This window comes from Leguminivora glycinivorella, chromosome 9, assembly GCF_023078275.1.
Source record: "Leguminivora glycinivorella isolate SPB_JAAS2020 chromosome 9, LegGlyc_1.1, whole genome shotgun sequence".
NCBI lineage: Eukaryota > Metazoa > Arthropoda > Insecta > Lepidoptera > Tortricidae > Leguminivora > Leguminivora glycinivorella.
Window position 1 is genome coordinate 12,503,381 of NC_062979.1, and position 24,284 is coordinate 12,527,664.

Sequence of the window (24,284 nt, forward strand, 5' to 3'; positions counted from 1 at the left end):
TGAAGTACGAACGTTAACATATTTATTAATCAGGTATGGGTTTCCTTGTTATATCAATTGCGCAAGTATCTAAAGAGTGTCTCATCCCGGTACTGAAGTCTATAATTTGTAATTCATGATATTACTCATACACGGTGTGTAAATAGTACTCCTAATAATTAGATATCTAAATATGAATTTATTGTGACGATATTTACCGATACCAGCACACAACCTAATTCTATACACACCACTTCTTCCGTTCTGCCGTCGTTAAAAATAATACGAACTCAGCACATGACTAAAAGCCAATAATTCAGGGTTGTGGGTCACATTGTAACAATATTTGCGGAATGTCCGCCTGCTTATTAAATGAATCGCGACACCCCTAACCGCGTTTCCCTCACGCGGCGGGTGGTAGCCGTACGCCATCGCGTATTATGTGAGAATTAAGCTAGGGATACACAGGAAAAAATCTTTGCGTTACTTGTTAAATACGTTACTGGATTTCAATGAACATGATTGGCAACAGCGCGACATACGTCGCCAGTGTATCCTAACGCGTGTGATGATGCCATTTGGCAAAAATGTGAAGTGAAGTTTCGTAGGTTGCACGTTTTTCGCTCGCTGCAGAATTATACCGCCAAATAAGTCAGCTGGGTGCGTAGCCGAATGGCACAAACGCTCACGAAACGCTCACGAAACGAAACGCTAGTAGATATCTATCCCTATCGCTCTTGCGTATTGGCGCGACAGAGCCAGACTACGTTTCGTTTTCGTTTGGCGTCGGAGAAATGCCATTCGGCTACGGGGCCTGAAATTACTAGATTTTTCTTTTGCCCCTTAGTGTATAGGACTTTACGTTTCACATAAGTCACTACATAGATAATGTATTTATTCTTAACGTTCAATGCATTTGCATAGGCACTTATAAGTGATTTTGTGAACTGAGCTGTAAGACACATATCTATAAATACTTAAGAATTTATAACAAAAAAAAACTTAAAAAGAAACAAACTTTTCGCTAAGGATTCAGTCAATAGATAGGTACCCTTAAATATTTAGGTAAGTATGTAAACTCATCATATGAGTATATGGATCAATATACGATTGAATTCCAGTTTAGCCACTTCGACGGTTAAACACACAATGAAGTTCGACATACCAAACTAACATTGTCTAATTAAAAAGTTTCTCACAAATTCCCATAGATGGCCCTACAGTGAAGAAACCGAATAAATATTTCAACCGTTTTGTGTACAAGGAAAGCCCATATTTATTATTGGAAAGTTTGGAGATAATTTGAGACATATCTATTACTAGCGACCCGCCCCGACTTCGCACGGGTACTATACCTACATGTAAACCTTCCTCTAGAATCATTATATCTATTAAAAAAACCGCATCAAAATCCGTTGCGTAGTTTTAAAGATTTAAGCATACATAGGGACATAGGGACAGAGAAAGCGACTTTGTTTTATACTATGTAGTGATGTATACCCTTTTAGGACAGGTAAAGGTAAAAATGTCTGCTTCTGAAGTTATTCCCCGAATTTCTGTTTCAGAAGTAAGTAGATAAGTAGTGAAATATTATAAACAAACAATAATACAAGCAGTAGGTAAAGTACGATACAGGAACTACGTTGACTTATGAAATCAATAAGCATAACTAATATGGTACGTGGACAGTAAGCTTAACTGATGTGGTAATATAATAATAAGTCCTATTGTTTTAAATTACAGGATATTCGATCCATATGTAATGTAATTCAGGCAGGCAAGCATGGTCGCGCGATAAATGATAAAACATCAGGCCAGATCTACATCATATTCTATAAATTGTGGCATTTTACGATATACATTATTTTTTTAGGAAGGTCATGTCATTATCCTTTTCAATCAATGTATAATACTTAGGTATAGGCTACTTGCCTCCGAGTCAAATCAGCTTCTTTTTAAGAACTGTCAAAACGAATTTGAATAACTTGTTAGTATGGAATTTATATGAAATCCAATTGAGTGACGTCACGGTCAACTCAGTAACTTTATATATTTCTACCTGACTTCTGTCCATGAAATAACTTCTGTCCATGAAATAACTTCTGTCCATGTTTTTTTTATAATTATCTGATGCTTTATTTCGTGCATGGTATAAAATATTTTATTTTTACTACAGTCAAGCTCCCTATTAAACGTTAGAAGATACATTCCTAAAGATACTTTTTAGCTTACACAAATTCTACAAGATAATCAGAGAATTAGTCATGGAAAGACGATATTTTTTTCTGTAGCTAAGAAAACAAGTCGTAAATAACGTTTATCCTGAAATTTTATCGCAAAACGTCACTGTGACGGCGTTTTCTTGTTATTTTATTTAATGCGATTTTTAATCTGAAAAGTAATAAGGATTTACCTAAAAAATAGTTTTATGGGCTCTACCTTCCCTCTCAGAGAATATTTAAAATGTATAGGTAAATCATTCTTAAATAATTGATTTAAAATTTATTTTAATATTTTAAATATTTTAAAATTTTAATATACTCGTACATTCAATTTGGCTTGATTGCAGCTTTACTTACTATTTCTACTTTACTTTATCTTACATATCTATAATAAACTAGTAACTAAATTGCGAGTGGGGAAAAACATTCTCGCAAATAATGTTTTGGTTAAAGGTAAAGGTCCAAATTTTCCTTATTCGAGCAGTTTCAATAAGAGTGAGAGGCACCCGGAGACTTATCAGGGCCTTCGAATGTGAGGACGGAGCAGGGATCCTGTACTAAACAAGGATTCCGAAGAAACGGCCTTAGCGAGAATAAGTGATTTTCATCTTTTAACAATCAATCGAGTATTGCCACTTGTTAATTTAACGTTCCAGACTACGTGCTTGTTTTTGTAGTTGTCAATATTTTATATTTCATTTTATTATTGTTGTTGTTAACTAATCTAAATAAAGAGTGTAACACAATAGATCTCTAGTAACTAAATTAAATAGTGTTATCTTATATTAATAACAGTTTTGAGTAGGTCTAAATATTCAATTTCACTTCCACCAACAGTACTACATGAGTACGAGTACAGTCACCGTCAAAAATAAGTGATGATTTCTGTACCTTGTCGCTTTTAATCATTTGACAACTTCGTATGACATTTCAAATAAGATTTTAATGTGACAAGGTACAAAAATCATCACTAATTTATACCGGTGACTGTACAAGTATCTACAATTCTACACTATCATAAAAGAAAATAATATTCGTTTATAAAGGTCGTAGGAATACTCAATACTCTGTCTCAATGAACCGCTATGAAAATCAGTCCAAAGGTCTTTTCATCAATAAAGGCTGTATTCAGGGGACGAAACAGCGTTATTTTATGAAAAGCTAGGAATAATATACACCAGACCTCAACTTTAACCTTTTGTGATGTAGCCAAAAGGCTAATGATGAAATATTACACAAATAAAGGATGACTCACACTTCGCTGAACCAAAAATGCGCGAGTTTTGACCCGCCCGATTCGAAAATTCGAGTTCCAAACATGGCTAGAAAATAATGACTGTGGACGCCACTAAAAGAAGTACAGATGTAGTGCGAAAAGGGTTTTATGCTAGTTTAGTCAATGTCAGTACATCTTGAGACTGACTGAAATAGCATGACACGGTCGTACGTTTCCGAAACAGTACGAAGGCAAATCATTTTGCACCACATTTGTATAAAGTAAGATTTGTCGCGCCTTAACACTCCAATTTGCACTCTATAATTATGTCATATAATATCTAGGCTTCTACTTAATACTACCATAGTGGTTGGCAATTAATAAATAATTAAAGTATAACTTAAATACTTCGAGTGGCATAATTAATTAATTAAAGTGTGCTGCAGTGCTAATCGTGATTTCAAGGTGAGGTCTGGGCTTGATACGGTGTAACGTACCGACATCCTTAACCCGAGGCCCTATAAAAAAGCAAGGGTAAAGTAAAACGAACTATGATGGATTGCGAGCGCCGCACGCTATGAAACGATTGACCTGTAAACATTTACTAATTATACCAAGGAAATTATATTTTATTTAAGGTCGTTAAAGGTAAAACGTTTATTAGTATAAAAATAATGATTATAATATAGGTTAGTTCCATAATAAAGTACCTTAAAAATGGACTAAAATGGCTAGGCTACATTGTTGCCCCACGTTGGGCGCCACTGTGACGTTGGCGTATTAGATGGGAGTTTAACTAAATTTTCCAGCATCTTCAATTAAACACTATATCAAGTGCGACAGATTATGCACTGAATGAGAAGGCAGTGTTTCATTCACAAATTACAACATATTCACGGACGTATTCCATCAATGATTTTAAGAAATAACAGCGATGTCACTGAGGTCTTATGCTGAGTCGTGCCCCTTTTTAATATCACGCTGTTTGCTTCACTTAAGCCTCTGCCACACATAAAGCGTTTTGATAGCGGAGCGTCAGCGGAGCGCAATGATAGCGGCGCGCCGGACGAACGCTGGCGTTCCGCTCGCAATCCGTGCTCGTTAGTTCCCGCCGGCGTCCGCTGGGCGCAACGCCAGCGTTCGTCCGGCGCACCGCTATCATTGCGCTCCACTAACGCTCTGCCTACGCTCTCAAAACGCGCATGTGTGGCCGAGCTTTTATTCGAATTTTAATACTGTAATGTGATTTTCAATAAAGTCTTTCTATTTTACCTTAGATACGGTACCGATTATGTTTAAAGAAACACTTATTAGACTGGGATATATTAGAATCAGACCATCGAATATTTGTGTCTTATAAACTCTTTCTTTGTTCACATAAGTACGTCTGACCTGACCACTGTTTCACTACTGTATAAAAATGTTCACCTGGCGCTTCACATTTGACTACGCATTATCGGGACTAAATTCTCATAATAGTGAAAATGGGAGTGATAATGACATTGCTGCTGTGTATTCTACTTAAGTATAGGTACAGTCGACCAAAAATGTGGTTTACCACCCTACAGGTGAGATTCGTTTAAACGTCATGAGACAACAAGGTCGATTTCCGCTTGCAATAATATTATGTCAGTGACAATCGCTCTGTCTATAATTATATGATGTTTACGTCATGCCATGTGTCAAGTCAACCTTAGCGATCGTTAGACTTAGAGCTCACAGAAACTTTTGTAAAAACTGGTTGACCACTTTCTTGGCCGACTGTTCTGGTTTTTACACAATCGCCTTTGCTTACCTGTTGTAAAAGTCTTGTCAGTGTAAAGCGCCAATTCTCATCTCGGTGAAATATACCTCAGATGATGACTCTAAACTTAACAGATAATACAGGTATTGATGATCAAGTTCATCTAATGAAGATTTACTCACAAAGTTTAATCATTTGTTACTCATCCATTTCAAGTATTTGAACAAGGGCAGCATCGGACTTAAAATAATTAAATGGTTAATTGAATACTGTTCGATAAGTAATTTAATTTATGCTATGGCACTTACCCGGGTAACCGGGATAAGAGCCGGTCGTAATTTATTACCAAGTGTCGGTGATTTAAAGCTTTCCGGTTATACGGATCAAAAATATTTAAATATTAATGCGTAGTAAGGGTCGTTTTATAAATTATGCCTATGCGAAATCTAATCTCAACATATTTTTAATTTATTCACATATAGAGACTAACTTATTACAAAATTTATTTTGTACGATTATTGTTTTGTGTAATTAAAAGTGAATACAATCAAGTGGTCTCTGGTAGGACCCACGACCTCTGTTTCTACAAAAAACTGCTGCTACTAGTTGGTTGGTGTTTTGATAACTCAGATGGAAGAGCATTACTTTGGGCTAGCAATCAGATCAGACCAGGGTGGCTAGCCGAATGGCACAATCGCTCACGAAACGCTCACGAAACGAAGCGCTAATCTATCCCTATCGCGCTTGCATATTGGCGCGACAGAGCCAGCGGCGTATCGCTTTCGTTTGGCGTCGGAGAAATGCCATTCGGCTACGGGGCTAGAGGTGGTAAGTTCAAGTCACACACAAAACAGTGATTTTTCCCTCTTTTAGTTTACATAATTATCATGTTATTGGCTATACTTATAAGTATATATCTAATTGTACTTTTTTATTGTAAACGCTGTTGAACTTCTCAATAAATAAAATATCTCTAACTTCATATGGCTACTTAATTTTTAGGGTTCCGTACCAAAAAGGTACAAAAGGAACCCTTATGGCGCCGCTCTGTCCGTCTGTCTGTCTGTCTGTCTGTCTGTCACATTATACACGTTAACTTCCGTGAGACATATTCAAATAATTAGTTGAAATACGGTTGTACTCACGTTATTATATCGCTATTGCTGCGACATGTTTCGGGCCAATTCGGAGGCCCCTCTTCAGGCGTATAGGAGTTCACGCGACGGCTAGACTCCGCACACTGACTCCGTAAACTGAGTGTTTGCGGAGTCTAGCCGTCGCGTGAACTCCTATACGCCTGAAGAGGGGCCTCCGAATTGGCCCGAAACATGTCGCAGCAATAGCGATATAATAACGTGAGTACAACCGTATTTCAACTAATTGTCTGTCACATTATTAAATATCTCGAGAACTACTTATGCTATCGCTTTGAAATTTGGAATTCTTATGAACATCGTTAACCGCTACAAATTGAAAGTATTATTTTTTTAATTTATTAATATTAATTACAGAAAATGGCCAAATTGAAAGGGGGGCAAAACTGTAAATTTCAAGTAACTAGGTCAAGTGGGGAATCGTTAGAAAGAGCTCAAACTGTAAGTACATATCAAAACTATTTTCTATAAGTTTTTGGTTGTGGAAAAAAATGTTTTTTGAAGGAAAATGTAAAAAAAAAATATATCGTGTGAGCGAGTCCGTTTATTTTTTTACAATACTGTGACAATACTTATTACCATCAGATAGCGCGAAATAAAAACCGTAACGCTAGACGGTCCCTAAAACAGAATGGGCCGGATTTTTACAACATATTGTCCGGATATAAATCCGAGCACCTGGTTATGAGTGAGGTCCGAATGCCTTTCCTTCCAATTGAATCACATCCCGTAATGGCCGTGTTGCTCATTGCACACATTCCAGGAATGATATTTGAAAAATTTTCATTTTCCAAGACGCCTGGGATTCATTTTGCTGCGAATGTAATAAATGTGAGAAGTCCCGCTACGTTCTTAATAATAAGGCAAAGAAATATTGTGGAGCTCACTACCTAAAATATCTTCAAGTAAATAACATAGTAGGTTTCTCGTGACATTTAACAAGCTCATAATAGTTATTTGTTATACAAGGGGGCAAAGTTGTATTTTAACGCCGAGTGTGGAATTGAAAAACGAGCAAGTGAAAGGAGTCTATAGTTGAACCACGAGCGAAGCGAGTGGTTCGAGAATAGAATCCTGAACTTGCGAGTTTTTTAACACACGAGAAGTAAATTACATTTGCACCCGAGTGTAACACAAAACTTTTCCCCTCACTATAGCGAGGAAACTGCAACGCAAAATATGCGTTTATCACTGCTTCCAGTAGTTCCATAGCTGGTAAGTGGTAAATCATCTTTATTACTAGATTCACCTACTTTTATCAATTTTAAAGCAGTTAATTTGACTTTAAGAGTCAAATTCAAATTCAAGGTCAAATTACTTTACCCACTAGTGGATAAAATGCGTTTTTACCCGCTGGTATTAAAGGACAAAACACGTGTTTCCGAGCTAGTGAGGGGAAAATAGACTTTCGAAGTGGTTTTGGAAGAAACATTCGCATATTATAGTTATTTGTTATACAAGGGGGCAAAGTTGTATTTTAACGCCGAGTGTGGAATTGAAAAACGAGCAAGTGAAAGGATTCTATAGTTGAACCACGAGCGAAGCGAGTGGTTCGAGAATAGAATCCTGAACTTGCGAGTTTTTTAACACGCGAGAAGTAAAATACATTTGCACCCGAGTGTAACACAAAACTTTTCCCCTTACACTATAGCGAGGAAACTACAACGCAAAAAATGCGTTTATAAATCACTGCTTCCAGTAGTTCCACAGGTGGTAAATCATCTTTATTACTAGATTCACCTACTTTTATCAATTTTAAAGCAGTTAATTTGACTTTATTCAAGGTCAAATTACTTTACCCACTAGTGGATAAAATGCGTTTTACCCGCTGGTATTAAAGGACAAAACACGTGTTTCCGAGCTAGTGAGGGGAAAAAATCATTATTATTACTTCTGTGATTTCATTATGGTACAATATATAAAATCGCCGTCTATTAGGAACAAATCAAATTATATTTGTTTGAAAATTAAAGTTAAAAATTAGTCAAAGCGGACCCCAGGCCATGAGCCGTGGAAAATGCCGAGATAACGCAAGGATGATGATGAGGATGATGATGGGTATGAAAATTATCTAATTTGTGATTTTTCAGTAGAAAAATACAATTCTACTCGTACATAAATTGCAAACTAAATGAAATCAGGGCTTATGCATAATTTATTTCCTATCGCGAATTCTATGGATTTGTGTGTGAGAGCGTATGCGTGGTGCTATTTTTTTTTTTTTTACAAAAAAGACAATGTACACAAGCATATCATTAAAGTTTCGCCAAACTGTAAAACAGTTTGCTGGCGATGCGCTCCATCTTATCTAATATTCTAATATCTAAATAACAATCCACCTATTAGATATACACTACCTACAGACAGTACATCTGTTTCCAATAATGAACCCTATTTCGACGCCACACAAGTAATTATGCCGGTAGATACATACGCAACGGTCGACCTGTTAAATTAGGTATTATCCTGCAAGATAACGTGCATACTATTGAGCCTAAGCATTTTAATGGTTTTAGTACCTATAGCAATCAAAATAGGGTCAATTTCTGGACACAATTTTACATGACATAATTTTAGGAGTTTTGCCTCCTGGTCTTTTTGGTATCCAGGTCAACTCCTGTTTAATTTAATGAAAAATTTCAAAATTATTTGATAAAAAATGTAATAAGTAATTTCAAATGATGTAGCAGTTTTGCATAACACAGTGTTAAAGTTCTTTATCCCCGTGTTATCGCAGCGCGCGGCCGAACTAACCATGCACCGCCAACACAAACACCGACTTGCACATTCCTATTACATACCAAGCTAAACACATCTATCACTCATAGAAAGAGCTTCAGCGACATCGCTGTTTTTATTTTGATTATTTACACATGATTACATGTGTTAAATATTATATGAATTTATGTATATAATTTATACTGTAGGTATATCCGATAGCATAAGCACATGCATATCCTAAAAAAATCTTAAAAGGTTAATGTTAGCACAGAGGGACCTCTAGCAAATGCGGAGTTTTTTTATTTAGAATTTTTAAACATTTGAATGGAGAGCAATTTAACACACAAATAATACTATGCATATTTCCGAAGGCATACTCTAAGAGATCGTTAAAATGATAAAATGTCTTTACAAAAAAATACGCGTAAACAGTTCCGATTTTCATTTATTTTTTAAATTCTTGTTTAGGATAAAATGGATAATAATATACCTCACAGATTTAACTAGCGAAACATTCATATAAATATTCTTCCTTTCTTATTAAGATTCACTTACTTTGTATAAAAGAAGTAATTTAGTTTTTGAGTTGGTTACATAGTACAACATTGCTCAATATGACCAATTACCCCGTAAATTATAGGAACCTTCTGAATAAACATCTCGTATCTAGGTAGATACAAGATACAGGTGTATATCGGAGATCTTTTTCTAAACTGGTTCTTTAAGGTTGTGCTCAGGAATAAGCTAGTTCGCGAACTTACTGTTTAAAACAGAAGAGTTATGTGTTTGTCGTGCTTGCTCCGCGTGTGTGTTCTATGTTCATTCATGTACGCTTGCCACTTTGGGAATTTTTGTTGACCTATTCGAAGTTCACGCTTGTAAAATTTCCAATACTAATCTTTGATAAATCTCTTATAATTTGAAATTAAATTTTCATACGAGATAGATACAATAGAGTACTTGTGCACGACTGAAAATGCGCTTTAAGCTTGTGTGATTTTGTTAATCAACAACCTAACCTCCCTACCTACCTGTATCTATATAATTTATTCAAAAATTAATACATTCTATCTAAACTTCTTTTCTTTCACAAATCAAACGATTTTTTTTATTAAAGTGGCCAATTATTCTCAGTTCACCTGTTTAAGCTATTCGTTGCAGTCACATTTTACAGATGTAGTGCGTACCTAATCTTTTCCATCGTATTTTCCCGGAAACGTTCGTCTTAGTCGTGCTAGTTTGAACAACGTTAGTACTTTATGTACTGAAACTGACTGAAATAACATCCCACGATCGTAAGTTTCAGTGAAAACACGAAGGAAAAACATTTTGACTACTCATAGCACGTACGCAGATACAAATAAAAGATAAAATACCCGCAATACCCGCATAAATTACAAGAAATTATTAATGTCAAATTATATCCGAAAACGTCAACCGCTTAAATATGAACGAATGAATGTCTCCCGCCGGCTCACCCTTTCCCGCCATATGCTGTTGCTAGGCAACGGAACCTTCCCACCTGTTTTGAATTATGAATTACGTGATGTTGCCAGCCTCCGTCCGCCGAATTACCCCGTCTGAAATTAAATTACCCTGCGTTTTGTGTCAAATTACCCGACCATGATACGTAGGCCAATGACGATATGTTTTGTTGAGTTATTTCTAGGAATCTTTTCGTAATATATTATTTTATCCGTTATTCCAGTAATAAAATGTGGGATTTAGTTACCTGTATGAATTTGATCATTACAGATAATTCATTGATCTGGGGGCCGATTTTTGAGTCTAACGGCGTTCGAATTCAGAAAATTGTCACTGAAAATAATAGGCAATTCACCGTTTTCAACCGGTATTTTAGTGACAGTGAGACTCAAAAATCGGCCCCCTGACTTGTAAAAGAAAATATTATTAAAACAAATACTAAACATGAAAACATGCCGACTTAAGAACAAACATAAACTAAGGAGAGCGTAAGAGTAATATTTTCACACTTAAACAAGTATTGGCTCCATGAAGGAAAACATAAATCAATTTTTCAATTAAGAGTACACAAGGAAGCTCCGGAAATAGGATCAACAAGAGCAAGGTACAAAGCGAGAAAGAATCAGGTATGTTTTACGGGAGTCCAACTTTTCAGACAGCGGACGATGTTTTCATTAACTTTGGAATTGGTTGCATGCCGGCTAAATCCTTAAAAACTTTCCCATTTGTTGTAATTGTGAAGGCTTTAAAAATAGAATAAAAAAACAGAACTCGAATACGTGTAACAATAAGGTTTTATCAGCTGTTTTCCAGACCCATCGTACTGTTATTAAGGTATTTCCGTCTTTATCTATATTCAGAAAATATAACTAATTGTTTGTCTATATATGTAAATTAAGGTTATTGTGCTGTAAATTAAGAATATAATCGAATTTATGACAAGTGGTCTTACCACGAGTCATTCGTTATTTACGTCAGAAAACTATGTGAACACTAAACAAATATTTCTCCTCTAATATTGCGAGATTATGGTAGCTTAGATACATACAAGCCGTAGCATTTTAAAGGGACAGCTCAAATAAGTTAATATACCTACCAAGGACACCTAGGTACAGGGTGGCCCAAAAATACGTTGACAAACGTTTGTATGTATAATTATTTTTCTGTCCTCACACGAATGATTGTCACGAATTTTTGACCAAATAAATCGAATCGTCTTCAAAATATCGTCTATTGGCTTTGAAGTACAAACGCAATTATTAGGACAACAAATTAATATGCCGCTGCACCTCTAGTATGACTTTCGTGTAACGTATAGCTTTTAAAATATCCTAATTTTTTTAATCAATAAACGGGCTAGGGTTTTAAGATTGATTACAAACTATAATTTATAGCTTTAAGTTAGGTGAATTTACGTAAGTAGCCTGAAACGTTATAAGCTTATGAATCTGGAAAAAATGTCTTTACACAATTGTGGGTTAGAGGTGAAACCCGATAATTCGAGATATTTTTTTCATAGAAATAAGAACGTTGCGGAAATTGCACATAGATCGAAATGCAAAAACAAAGTTGCTCAACTTATTGGGTTTGACCACTAAGCCCTCGAATTGGTCTACATTGCAAACCTTGCGAAACGGACATGAATGCTGTTGAAATATCCATGGTGAATGTAGAAATATAAAATATAGTACGTAGTAGTAGTAGTAGTAAAACACTTTATTGTACCAGAAAATAATACAACACACAAGAAAAAGAGCTTATCACTAGTACAAAGGCGAACTTATCCCTTTAAGGGATCTCTTCCAGTTAACCTTTGAGCAGTTGAAGGAGAATTGGAGATGGTAGGCATACAGTACAAACGGCGCAGAAAACGGATTCTAGGTAATAATAAATTATAACTTACACTAACATGCAATATATACTAATAAATACATAATAAATAACTATACAAATAGCAAATAATATATATATATATATATATATATATATATATATATATATATATATATATATATATTCACCAGTAAAGCCTCGATATACTTTCGGTATTTATTCGGTAAAATATTTTCGGTAGCTTCGATATTTTGGTTTAGGTTTATTTAAACATTTCCCTATTCCTTTTCAACGTAATTTTGGGTCATTCTGTATATGTAATTTTTAATAATTAACAATGGAACAACTTTAAACAAGACACTAACAAGACATGAAGCGTCCATTTTCCCTAACAGCGCCCTTGGGGGCAAAATGTAACATTATTAAACACACGTGTGGAATTAACTCAAGGTCTCACGCGAGGCTAATCCCAGTGGTATAAAAAACACAATGTAAGTATATTAGGACAATTCAAACGAACCTACATCAGAACGATATCCATATAATAATGTTCATAACTAACCTATTCCAAATTAGTTTACGAGATATTTAGTGTTGCGGCGTCTACCACAGAAGAGGAAGCGGGGACCGGGGACCTCCAAACCTGTTAGTCCGAATGCCTCGCCCCGCGCCTCTCTACTCACCTAGCGAGCCACTTAGCTCTGAGATACGCTCATGTGCGCTTCACTTTTATTTTATTATATAAATTTCCATACATTTTAACTTTAAGTACCTATTGTGGAACCTTGATTAGAAGCTTTACTAAGATCACGGATTTTTATTTAACACACAAGACTCCAAGCTTGTACATGGTGACCCTACGACGTGATCTAGATTGATTAAACACGCTAAGAAAGCTTCTGCCCGAGTCACGGAATTTTACTTTGGAGAAGGCAACAGCATCAACGCGGAAATATTTGAATGAGCCAGTGTCTACGCAGTATTCTTCCACGACGCCCTTTGGACTACAGTTATCTACGACGCCAGTGGGACTGCATAGAGACAACGGACATTTACGACGCCATTTTGTGGAAGTTGCAGACCCCCTTACTTCAAGCCCGCCGGTCAAATTACGCCGCAGCCAAGGTTTAGCAAGGGAAGTGCACCATTCCTTCATTTTCCTATTTTTCCGTCGTATTTTCCCCCCATCTTGATTAATTAGCTTTGCCATTCTTCAAGTTAATTGTATGTTTTTTTTTGCACAAGTGACGCAATCATTTTTTAGCCACGTATTCTCTTTAATTGCTAGTCGCTGCTTTAGAGCCACATTTAAAGCCTATTGAGCTAAATTAAGCATTTAAAACTATTTAAGAAGCATAAAAACGCTTATTTGAGTGACCTTCTTATTAGTTCATTTCATAAATCTTAATTAAAAATTACGCTATACCTACTTAGGTATCATAAATTATACCTAAAGCATTTCTTCATTTCATGCGCTTATTATAATTTTAAGTTACCTACTACGAGTAGTGTACAGCGGTTTAACTTATTACGCGCAGTTAAATCTAAACACAAAAAATACAAGTGTTTGTGCAATCGTGTTACAGATAAGGCCCGGCCGCATCTGCCCGGCAACAACAACTACTCCGCACAGCTGCGCCGCGCTTTCCGCTGACTCCTGCATTCCGCACAGCACTGTTGCCGCCCGAGCCAACCACTGTGACTGCGAACTTAGGCCAAATTTACGTATTTATACAATTTTATTTATTTTTGATTTTCTCATTCGCTGTTTTAATTGAAATCAGATCTCAACAATTAAAATGTCTACTCTGATCCCTACTAGAACGTCAATTAAAGGACGTATCACCAAATTTAAAAATTACATCACTGAATTAAATTCTCAGGAAAATATTTCCTCAAAGGATGTAGACGAACTTTCTTTGAAGTTGGATCGTTTTCGCGCTATGTTCACACAGTTTGACCAGGTCCAAACCCAAATAGAGATTTCGACTACATCAGATATGCAGGCCGAAATTGACATAAGAGAAGAGATGGAAAATGATTTTATTTCTCTTATTGCCACGGCCCAGAAGATCATTGATAGGACAGCTGAAAGATCTGATTTCGCCAGCGTAAAGTCTGAGGTTCAAAGTAACTGTGGACACGATAACACATGTAATGGTTTAAATTTTCGTTTGCCTGTGATTAAAATCGCTAGTTTCGATGGTTCGTATTTTAAGTGGCTCGAGTTCAGAGACACATTCGATTCTCTCATTCACAGTTCCGACAACGTCAAGCCGATTCACAAGTTTCACTACCTAAACTCTTATTTAGAAGGTGAAGCGGCTCAAGTAATAAGTAATTTAGAAGTGTCGGACGGTAATTACGCTGAGGCCTGGCGTCTCCTATGCGAGAGATATGACAACAAAAAACAGCTGATTAGCAACCATTTGAACTCCCTGTTTAATTTGCAAGCGATAGGTCGTGAATCGGCCAAGTCCCTGCGTTATTTAGTGGATCATGTGTCTAAAAACCTAAGGGCTTTAAATACGTTGGGCCAGCCTACTGATAAATGGGACACGCTTCTCATTCATATGGTCGTAAGTAAACTTGACAGCAACACCAGTTTAAAATGGGAGGAATTTAAAAATAATTCGTTTCAAAAAGACGACTTGCCGTCATTGGCCGATTTTAATCGTTTTTTAAAGGGACGTGCTGACGTTTTGGAATCGGTTCAGCGTAATAAATTTGATAAGTGTATTACGAATAATAATAATAAACGCGAACCTGCTGCCTCGCCTAATAATAAACGTGAGAAGTCTAGCACCAAATGTTTTGCGGTTTCAGCCACCCCCTCCACTTCGGCCGCGGCCTCTCCTCCTGCCTGTGTGTTCTGCGGCGGCGAGCACCGTATTTACGATTGCTCGTCATTCCTGTCCCTGTCCATTGAAGACCGGATCTCCGGAGCGTCAAGGTTACGCCTTTGTCTTAATTGTCTTCGGAAGGGGCACACTTCTTATCGCTGCAGAGTAGCTACTTGTCAAACATGTAAGAAGCGCCACAATACATTGCTGCATAGGGAAACTCCTCAGGTTGCAGATTCGCCCGTAGACGCGCCTCTGCCGCAGTCGGCACCCGCGCCCGCGCCCGCTCCCGGGTTGTCGTCTAATATGACCGTATCGCATTCGGACCAGGTACTTTTACCTACCGCGTACGTAGACATATATAGCCCGGCTACTGATAGTTACGTAACGGCGCGCGCGTTTTTAGATTGTGGAAGTATGACTTCTATTGTCACAAAAGATTATAAGCAAAAATTGCAACTGGCACCGCTGCCCAGTGATAAAAATCTTTTCGGATTATCTGACGTTCCTATAGCCAATAGTCCCGAGCGTTGTTTCGTTCAAATTCGATCTAAACATGATCAAAATATAAAATTCGACATCGCATGTTTAGCTCTGGACAAAATCAACAGCAGTTTGCCGCTAAAGCCTATTGATATCACCAATATCAAGTGGCCGCGTAATAAAAAACTCGCCGATCCTCAGTTTAATCGACCGGGTCCCGTAGATATTTTAATTGGCGGTGATGTTTTTTGGACCTTGGTAGGGGGCGAGCAAATTGATTTAGGGCACGATTCGCTTGTTTTGCGCAAATCAAAACTAGGTTGGTTAGTGGTTAGTAAATATAACCCATTTTTGATGTTCAACGATAGGTCTTTAAATTCTCCTTTGCAGTGCAATCATTTGTACACGACCAATGAAGACCTTGACGACTCGCTCACCAAATTCTGGAAGCTGGAGCAAGTGCCCCAACCTAGCCAACCGTTTACAGATTTAGAGGCAGAATGTGAGCAACATTTTGTCACTCACACATATCGCGATGATAACGGAAGGTTTCACGTGCGTTTGCCATTAATTACGGAACCCGACTGTTTAGGCGATTCCTATCGCTTCGCTAAAAAACGGTTCTATGCATTAGAAAAGCGATTTAAACGCAATCCTGAATTAAAATCGGCTTACGAGCAATTTATTAATGAATATGCCGAATTAGGTCACCTCTCTGTGTCCGACTCTGACATTCCTGACCCCTCTTTTTTTGTGCCGCATCATGCTGTGCAAAGGCCCTCCAGCGAATCTACGAAGCTTCGTGTTGTTTACAATGGAAGTGCCCCCACCACATCTGGCTATTCAATAAATAATCTACAGATGGTTGGGCCAACAATTCAAGACTCGCTATTTAATATTCTCTTGAGGTTTCGTACCTACAAATATGTCTTGACTGGTGATATCGCCAAGATGTATCGCCAGGTCATGGTTCAGGAGTGCGACCGCGATTTACAATTAATTCTTTGGCGCTCCAATGAGACTGAACCTTTAAAAACTTTACGACTCAATACAGTCACTTACGGGTACTCGAGTGCTAGTTTTTTGAGCACACGCTGTTTATGGCAATTGGGTGAGGAATGCGCAGATGAAAAAATTAAAACTATCATTCAAAATGATTTTCTAGTCGATGATTTATTAACAGGCTCACACAGAGGAGGAATTGCGTTACATCAAAGACTCAGTTGAGCGTGCGCTGGCCGCTGGCTGTTTTCCCTTGCGTAAATATCGCTCAAACTTATCGTCAATTTTAAATGACTCACAAGGCTCGAACGATAATAAAGGTAGCTTGATTATTAGCTCGTCGTCACATACGTTGGGCGTAGGCTGGGATTCTGAGGCAGACATCATTCATTTTCCTACTCAATATTCTGCCAAGGTCGGCCACCCCACAAAACGGTCAATTTTATCGGACTCGTGTAAAATATTCGATCCGTTAGGCCTCTTATGTTTAATGACGATTATACCTAAAATTTTAATTCAAAAACTGTGGCTTGAAAAAATTGACTGGGATGTTCCCGTGCCTAGCCATATAAACGAGTCTTGGCAATTCTTTGTTAACGGTTTAGCGTCTTTAACTTCGATCCAAGTACCTCGCCATGTCCTTTGCGACTCGCCTAATCGCATCGAAATGCACGTATTTTGTGATGCGAGTTCAGTAGCATACGCGGCATGTATTTATTTAAGGTCGACTAATGATAAGGGCGACTGTGTAGTCAGGTTGCTGTGCGCAAAGGCTAAGGTCTCACCGGTCCAGGCCACAACTACGCCGCGTTTGGAATTGTGTGCTTGCCAGCTAGGCGCACAGCTCGCGTCAGCTGTTTCCAAGACGTTGCGCTGCCAGATCGCACAGAAATTTTATTGGACTGACTCGTCAATTGTAATTGCATGGCTCAAAATGAACCAAACAAAATTAAAAACGTTTGTCGCCAATCGCGTCGCTCACATTTTGGAACTCACTGAGGGCAGTGAGTTTCGTCACGTTCCGACCGCTTTAAACCCGGCTGACTACCCATCTAGAGGAGTCGAAGCTGGTCGCTTACCTGATTTGCAAATGTGGTGGAACGGGCCAAGTTTTTTGTATGAGCCACAGAATAACTGGCCTCAGTTCTCTCTCAACTCGGAACTCGATTTACCCGAACTAAAGGTTAACGTCGCGATAACGAGCGATTCTGAACCCCATAATTTAATTGATTTCGATCGGTATTCTAAATTAAAAACCTTACAACGTTCGGTAGCATATTTACTTAGGTTTGCGCACAATTCCCGCCCTTCTTCCAACAAAACTACGGGTGTGCTACAACCTGAGGAGCTCGATGTTTCTTTCAAAAAATTGGTCGCTTTGTCACAGCAGTCTAGTTTTCCTCAAGAATTAAAATTGTTGCGTGACAAGCAACCTCTAGGCCCTAAAAACCCTATTTTATCGTTGAACCCATTTTACGACGAAGACGACAAACTCATCAGAGTTGGCGGACGTCTGTCTTCCTCTTTTTATGCATTTGACAAACGCCATCCAATGCTTTTACATGCCAAACACAGACTGACTAAATTGCTGTTTCAGCAGGAGCACGTCCGTCTCTTGCATGCTCCACCTCAGCTACTTCTTGTCGCCATTCGCGAGTCTGTGTGGACCGTGTCGGGCCGCGCGCTCGCGCGCACCGTGTCGCAGCAATGCGTCACCTGTCGCCGCGCAGCCGGCAATACCTTTGCTCCTTTGATGGGCTCTCTGCCTTCTCAGCGCGTAACGCCTGACTTTCCCTTTATTAGCGTCGGCGTTGACTTCGCTGGACCCTTTATGATTGCAGATAGGCATGGCAGAGGTTGCAAAATTACGAAATGTTATTTAGCGATATTTGTTTGTTTTAGGTACAAATGTCTGCACTTAGAGGCAGTTAGTTCGCTGTCTACGGACTCATTTATTCTCTCGCTAAGGCGTTTTATCTCTCGTAGAGGACGACCACGCGAAATCTTTTGCGATAATGGACGTAACTTTGTAGGAGCGGCCAGAGAAATTAGCGATTATCTCTCATCAAACTCAGATACAGTTTGCAATTTTGCAGCGAATGAGGGAATCAAATTTAAATTTCAACCGGCATACTCAGCTCACTTTGGTGGCTTGTGGGAATCAGGAGTCAAATCTGCCAAATTTCACCTCAAGCGCATATTAGGGAACGCTCATTTAACTTACGAAGAGCTGGCAACTCTCTTTAATCAAGTGGAGTCTATCCTAAACAGTCGTCCTTTATGCCCTTTATCGTCCTCTCCAAACGACTTCCAACCTTTGACCCCTGGTCACTTCCTCATCGGCCGCGCGCTCACTTCGCTGCCGTCGCCGACCCTCGCGGATCTAAACCCAAACCGTTTAGACAGGTTTCAGAGGCTCGAGGCATTGAGACAGCACTTCTGGCGCCGCTGGCAAATGGAGTACATCTGCGAGCTCCAGCAACGGGCCAAGTGGCGTGTTCCAGGACGACCTCTTCAATTGGGTGATCTGGTCCTTCTCAAGGAAGAGAATACCCCTCCAATGCACTGGCGGCTTGGACGAATAGCCAAGCTGTTTCCTGGCGCAGACGGGATTGCGCGAGTAGCTGAAATTGCTACTGCCACGGGTACCTACAAACGAGGTGTAAGATACCTCTGCCCTCTTTTGGACGAGGACCATCAATCCTTGAAGGCTGACGCCTCCAAGGGCCCCCAGGATGTTGCGGCGTCTACCACAGAAGAGGAAGCGGGGACCGGGGACCTCCAAACCTGTTAGTCCGAATGCCTCGCCCCGCGCCTCTCTACTCACCTAGCGAGCCACTTAGCTCTGAGATACGCTCATGTGCGCTTCACTTTTATTTTATTATATAAATTTCCATACATTTTAACTTTAAGTACCTATTGTGGAACTTTGATTAGAAGCTTTACTAACATCACGGATTTTTATTTAACACACAAGACTCCAAGCTTGTACATTTAGTAATGTGACAAATAGAAAGACAGGACGGGCAGAATACCACCATAACTCCTTCCATCACTCCTTATACTTTTTGGTAAGGAACCCTAAAAATGATATTCGGTTATCGTGCGTCTCGCCCGCTCCAATATAGCTACGGGCAAGCACGGGCGAAATACACGATATCCACAATACATACATAGGTAATGTCATTATCATTTAAAAAAATAAATTTTGGAATAACCCTCGACCGGTTTTCAAAAAATATAATAATATAATAATAACACTCTCGACTAATTCAGCTTTCAAACAAAAAACAATCGAAATCTAAATCGGTTCATCTGTTTGACAGACAGACCGCCGCGTCGGGGTTAAAAATGTCCTCATCATATCAGAGCATTTCTTTTTTTTTTTTGCCAATAAAAATTTTTTGATTGTTTTAGGGAATTTTAGGTCAATTGTACTCAGAATCATGAGTACTTTCAATCTCACTGGGAGACAAAAAGTGCCCCAGAATTTCCATACATTTTTGTTACTTTCCTCTTTTGTTACCCCATACAACATGTACGGAAAATGGTAACAAAATAAGAAAAAATCGTATGGGATATTTTTTTTAACTACTAGGATTGAAAAAGCTAATAATTCTGAGTAGAAATAGCATTTTTTTTTCAAAAATATCACTCTTCATAAAAGTGGCAAAAAAAAGAAATGCTCATCAGTGTAAATTAGTATTGGAATGTAAAACATTCATTTCACTTAGTGTCACAATGTGTAGTTTAAAAGTGGCGCAATGATGAGGGCCACAAATTGGCAGTCCCAGGCCGAGTGCTTAAGCCAAACCGGCACTTCCGGTGCGAGCTTCCGCACAATTTCCGGTATACTGCGAATTTTCAGACATTCTTTCATTTCAGAGCTCAGACTCAAATGTGCTTGATACCTACGCGAGATATAATAAATGTTCAATTGGGCATGTAACGTAGTTATGTTCAGAATAAAAGTTTACTCTGAAACAAGGATAATTAAATTATCCTCCTTATAAATTTTATTGATTTTCAAAAAAAATACCCTCGTAAAGTTCTTGCGTACTTGTACAAGGTACAAATGGGACGTATTTATGCAAAATGGAACCAACCCACATGAAATCTTCATTAAAATGTTTACTTCTTTGTTTAATCAATAAAGATCGATTTTCAAAATTATTCATCCGTGAATTGGTTCCATTTTGCATAAATACGTCCAATGATTTTCGAGTTTTGAACTCTTACAAACAAAAGACGGTTTCAAATCAAAAATCGGGGAAATAGGTGGGTCCGAGTTTTACGAATATAGGATTTGGAGTTTGTTGTCAATCACAGTTCAAAAATCGATGCTAAACGGAATTGTTATACTTACTCGCAGGTAAGTAGTTTTTAAACATTGTTCAACAATGAAGGCCCTACTTTCTACATTTAAATTAAAGCCTACACTTGAACTCTACCTTTTTAAAAGATTTGTATGTGAAAGCCTATTTTGTTTCATTTCTTTTTTATTCGTGCAAATCCTCTTAGTACTTTCCTTTAAATACGAAATGTACGTCCATTTCGTATGGTGGTGTTTTTGTACTTTATTTATACTAAATATTTATAATTTTAATATTTCTGGGCAATGAGAATAGCAAAATATGTAAAAACCGTTCCCATCATTGCCACATGCGGAGCAGAATTAGTAAAGAATCGTTATATCGAAAAGGAAATCAAATATTACGCTTAAGAAATCTTAACTATATTTTATAAATGATAGGGTTAAAGTTGGCATGGCTGGTTATATCGCTTGCAGCTCGACGCCTGGGTAAATCTAGCCATGTCACATTCGCTTACGTTTCGTAAAAGTATCTTAGATAGCTCTCCCTATCTCTTATATAGTGTCGCGACAGAGCGAGACTGCGTTTTGATTGCCACGTAGCGTCAACCATTGTCGCTTCAGCTAGACTTGACGCCTCGAAATATTAAAGTTCCAATGCGAACTAATTATTTTCTCGCGGCATTAGCCGCATGTAAATTAATTTTCCTCTGCTTTTATTAACGTTTTGTTTACAATTGGAAGTGAAATGACAGCTTTTGTTTGAAACGTAACAGCAGGTTACTCATGATAGTCATGATGTAGTGTCAGTTAATGAATAAATATTCGGATATATTTATTATTATTTAGTGCACTAGAACAGAACTCGATGTCAGAAGTTGATATTTGTGTTATTTATTAACAAGTTACTAACAAAAAATTAAATCAAAAAGTTAAATTGTGGCGTAGGCGAGAGGCTGGCAACCTGTCACTGCAATGTCACAGTTTCGTTTTCTTTGAACCCCTAAGCTTATTTGCCAAGAGGGGCACTGGAACTCGAGTAGTTTCATGTGCTCTGCCTACCCCTTCATGGGATAAAGGCGCGATTGTATGTATGTATGTACTAACAATTTCGTAACTTACATACATACATACAAGGTGGATCCGCGCTTGTCTTGTATGACCCAAATGGCACAATATGAAGAGTAGGTACCTAATAGTTTAACTACGATAATTGGAAAGGGGACGACCAATTCTCTAATACATTTTTTATTTATGTATATCAACAGTAAAGTTGATTGACTATATAAGCAAAACTCTAGTCTGTTTTTAATTTTATAGGTTGATTTTTGATAGGACTAAAAAGTCATTCGAATGAATTCGCTCAAGTCATACTTATATATTTTACACAGTACACTATATTTTTTTTCAAACCTCATTAAAAATAAGTCTATCAAGCCTGCTAAGGTTTGCCTTTGCTGAATGCAACAATATTTATCCGTATATTCTGCAGCAGGCAGGGTTTATTAAACGAGATACAAATACCGAAATTTAAATAATAAAACGCAAACGATTCGATCCATCCGCATCCCGGTAACTAGCCAACGTGACAATCAGTTACGCTTCGTAAGCGTATCGTATCTTATCGTTCTCCTGTGTACGTAGTCAAATGCACAAACGATAATATCGTAATCGTAGCTATCTCTTCTCTATCGTTCCGTATTGGTGTGACAGAGGCAGACTGCGTTTCGATCGGCGTCTGGCATCAACGATTGTCATTTCGGCTAGGCTGGCTGTAGTGACGCGAAGCGCGGCAGCCAGACCACAAAATATATAATAGCACAAGTACAGAAGGATGTTCACAAAATGCCGCCATTCTAAATTCTTACCTACATCAAGGATTATTTATATATAGGATTTACATACTTCATACTAAGAATCCCCAACCTGTCACTGCAATGTCACAGTTTCGTTTTCTTTCAACCCCTTATTTGCCAAGAGTGGCACTGAAACCTGAGTAGTTTCATGTGCTCTGCCTACCCCTTCATGGGACACAGGCGTGATTGTATGTATGTACGTATACTAAGAATCGTACCTCGATTTTTTAGCGCCACCTATTAAATACTATCATAACTACACTGATGATGCTACACATTTATTTTTTTCAAAAATGTGTATTAACGTGATATCATGATTTTAAAATAAAGAATTATGTCACTTGTTCTTATAAAAAATAAAAACACGCAGAAATATTTGGGTAAAATATGATTTTGGCCACTTTCAGGCTGCGAAACAGCGCCATCTAGTTTTAAGCCTAAAAGGCCCATACATTTCTGGGGTACGCTTTTTTGTATGGGCTTTGTCAGTCCAGTATTAAATCGTTCTTGCCTACATTAACAAACGGACCGCACGTCATCAGCCGACATTGAATTCTATTGCATCGCGCGAAGGTCACCACGGAACGGGCCGCGAACTCGCGGCCGCCGGCATGTGCTTGTAGCGCGGCGATAGAATCGCGGAGTGAGCCGCCCCAGTAGGCCTAGCATATGATTGCCGCGAGAGTATGTCGCCGCGAGATAGATCACACGTCTTTTTCTGATTGTATTTAATGATATAAGGATGGGTAGTCTATGTCGCGGCGACATACTCTCGCGGCAATCATGTGCTAACCCTGCAGACTGCGTTTCGATCGACACGCAGCAGGACAGTGGTCCTAGCACAAGATTGTTGCGAGAGTATGTCACCGCGAGATAGACTACCCGTCTTTATGTCATTTAATACAGTTAGAAGGAGACATGTCATCTATCGCGCGGCGACATACTCTCGCGGCAATCATGTGCTACGCCTACAGATTGTCCCCTCGGCTAAGCCGACAGTTGTTATATATAAAGCTGTTTCTATGTTCCCTCGTCTTTCTATTACTCATATTTCATATGGGGAGCTACTGTTTACTCCGAGTCTGCAGGTTCTTAGAATAATCGTATGAATTTAATATGTGCAGAAACTGTGCTGATTTACAATTACTTATGTGTTAATTATAATTTTTTATTGAGAAACAAACAACATAACAACTATAAAATAAGCTTAGAAATAATAATAAATAAAATAAATAATAAAAAAATAAAAATAAAAATGACGCTGTCAACGTCAGACGTGTTTTCGAAATTCTCTTCTATAATTTCTTACATTTTATGTTTACATGTTGCTTTTTAATCTTATTTATGTGGAAAATATTGCCCCGGACATGACATGATGCCATCACGAAATTGGGCTTGAAGCTGCAAAAGAAATAAGTTCAACATGTACATAGA

The 24,284-nt window shown here is 38.2% G+C and overlaps 1 protein-coding gene across 1 annotated transcript; it reads left to right on the top strand.

The window, feature by feature from the left end:
• The first annotated feature begins 13,589 nt into the window (after positions 1–13,589).
• Positions 13,590–16,907, top strand: LOC125229851. Its single transcript, XM_048134790.1, has 2 exons — positions 13,590–14,079; positions 15,181–16,907. The coding sequence occupies exon 2, from the start codon at positions 15,504–15,506 to the stop codon at positions 16,905–16,907; it is 1,404 nt and encodes a 467-aa protein (XP_047990747.1). The 5' UTR covers positions 13,590–14,079; positions 15,181–15,503.
• The last annotated feature ends 7,377 nt before the right edge of the window (positions 16,908–24,284 follow it).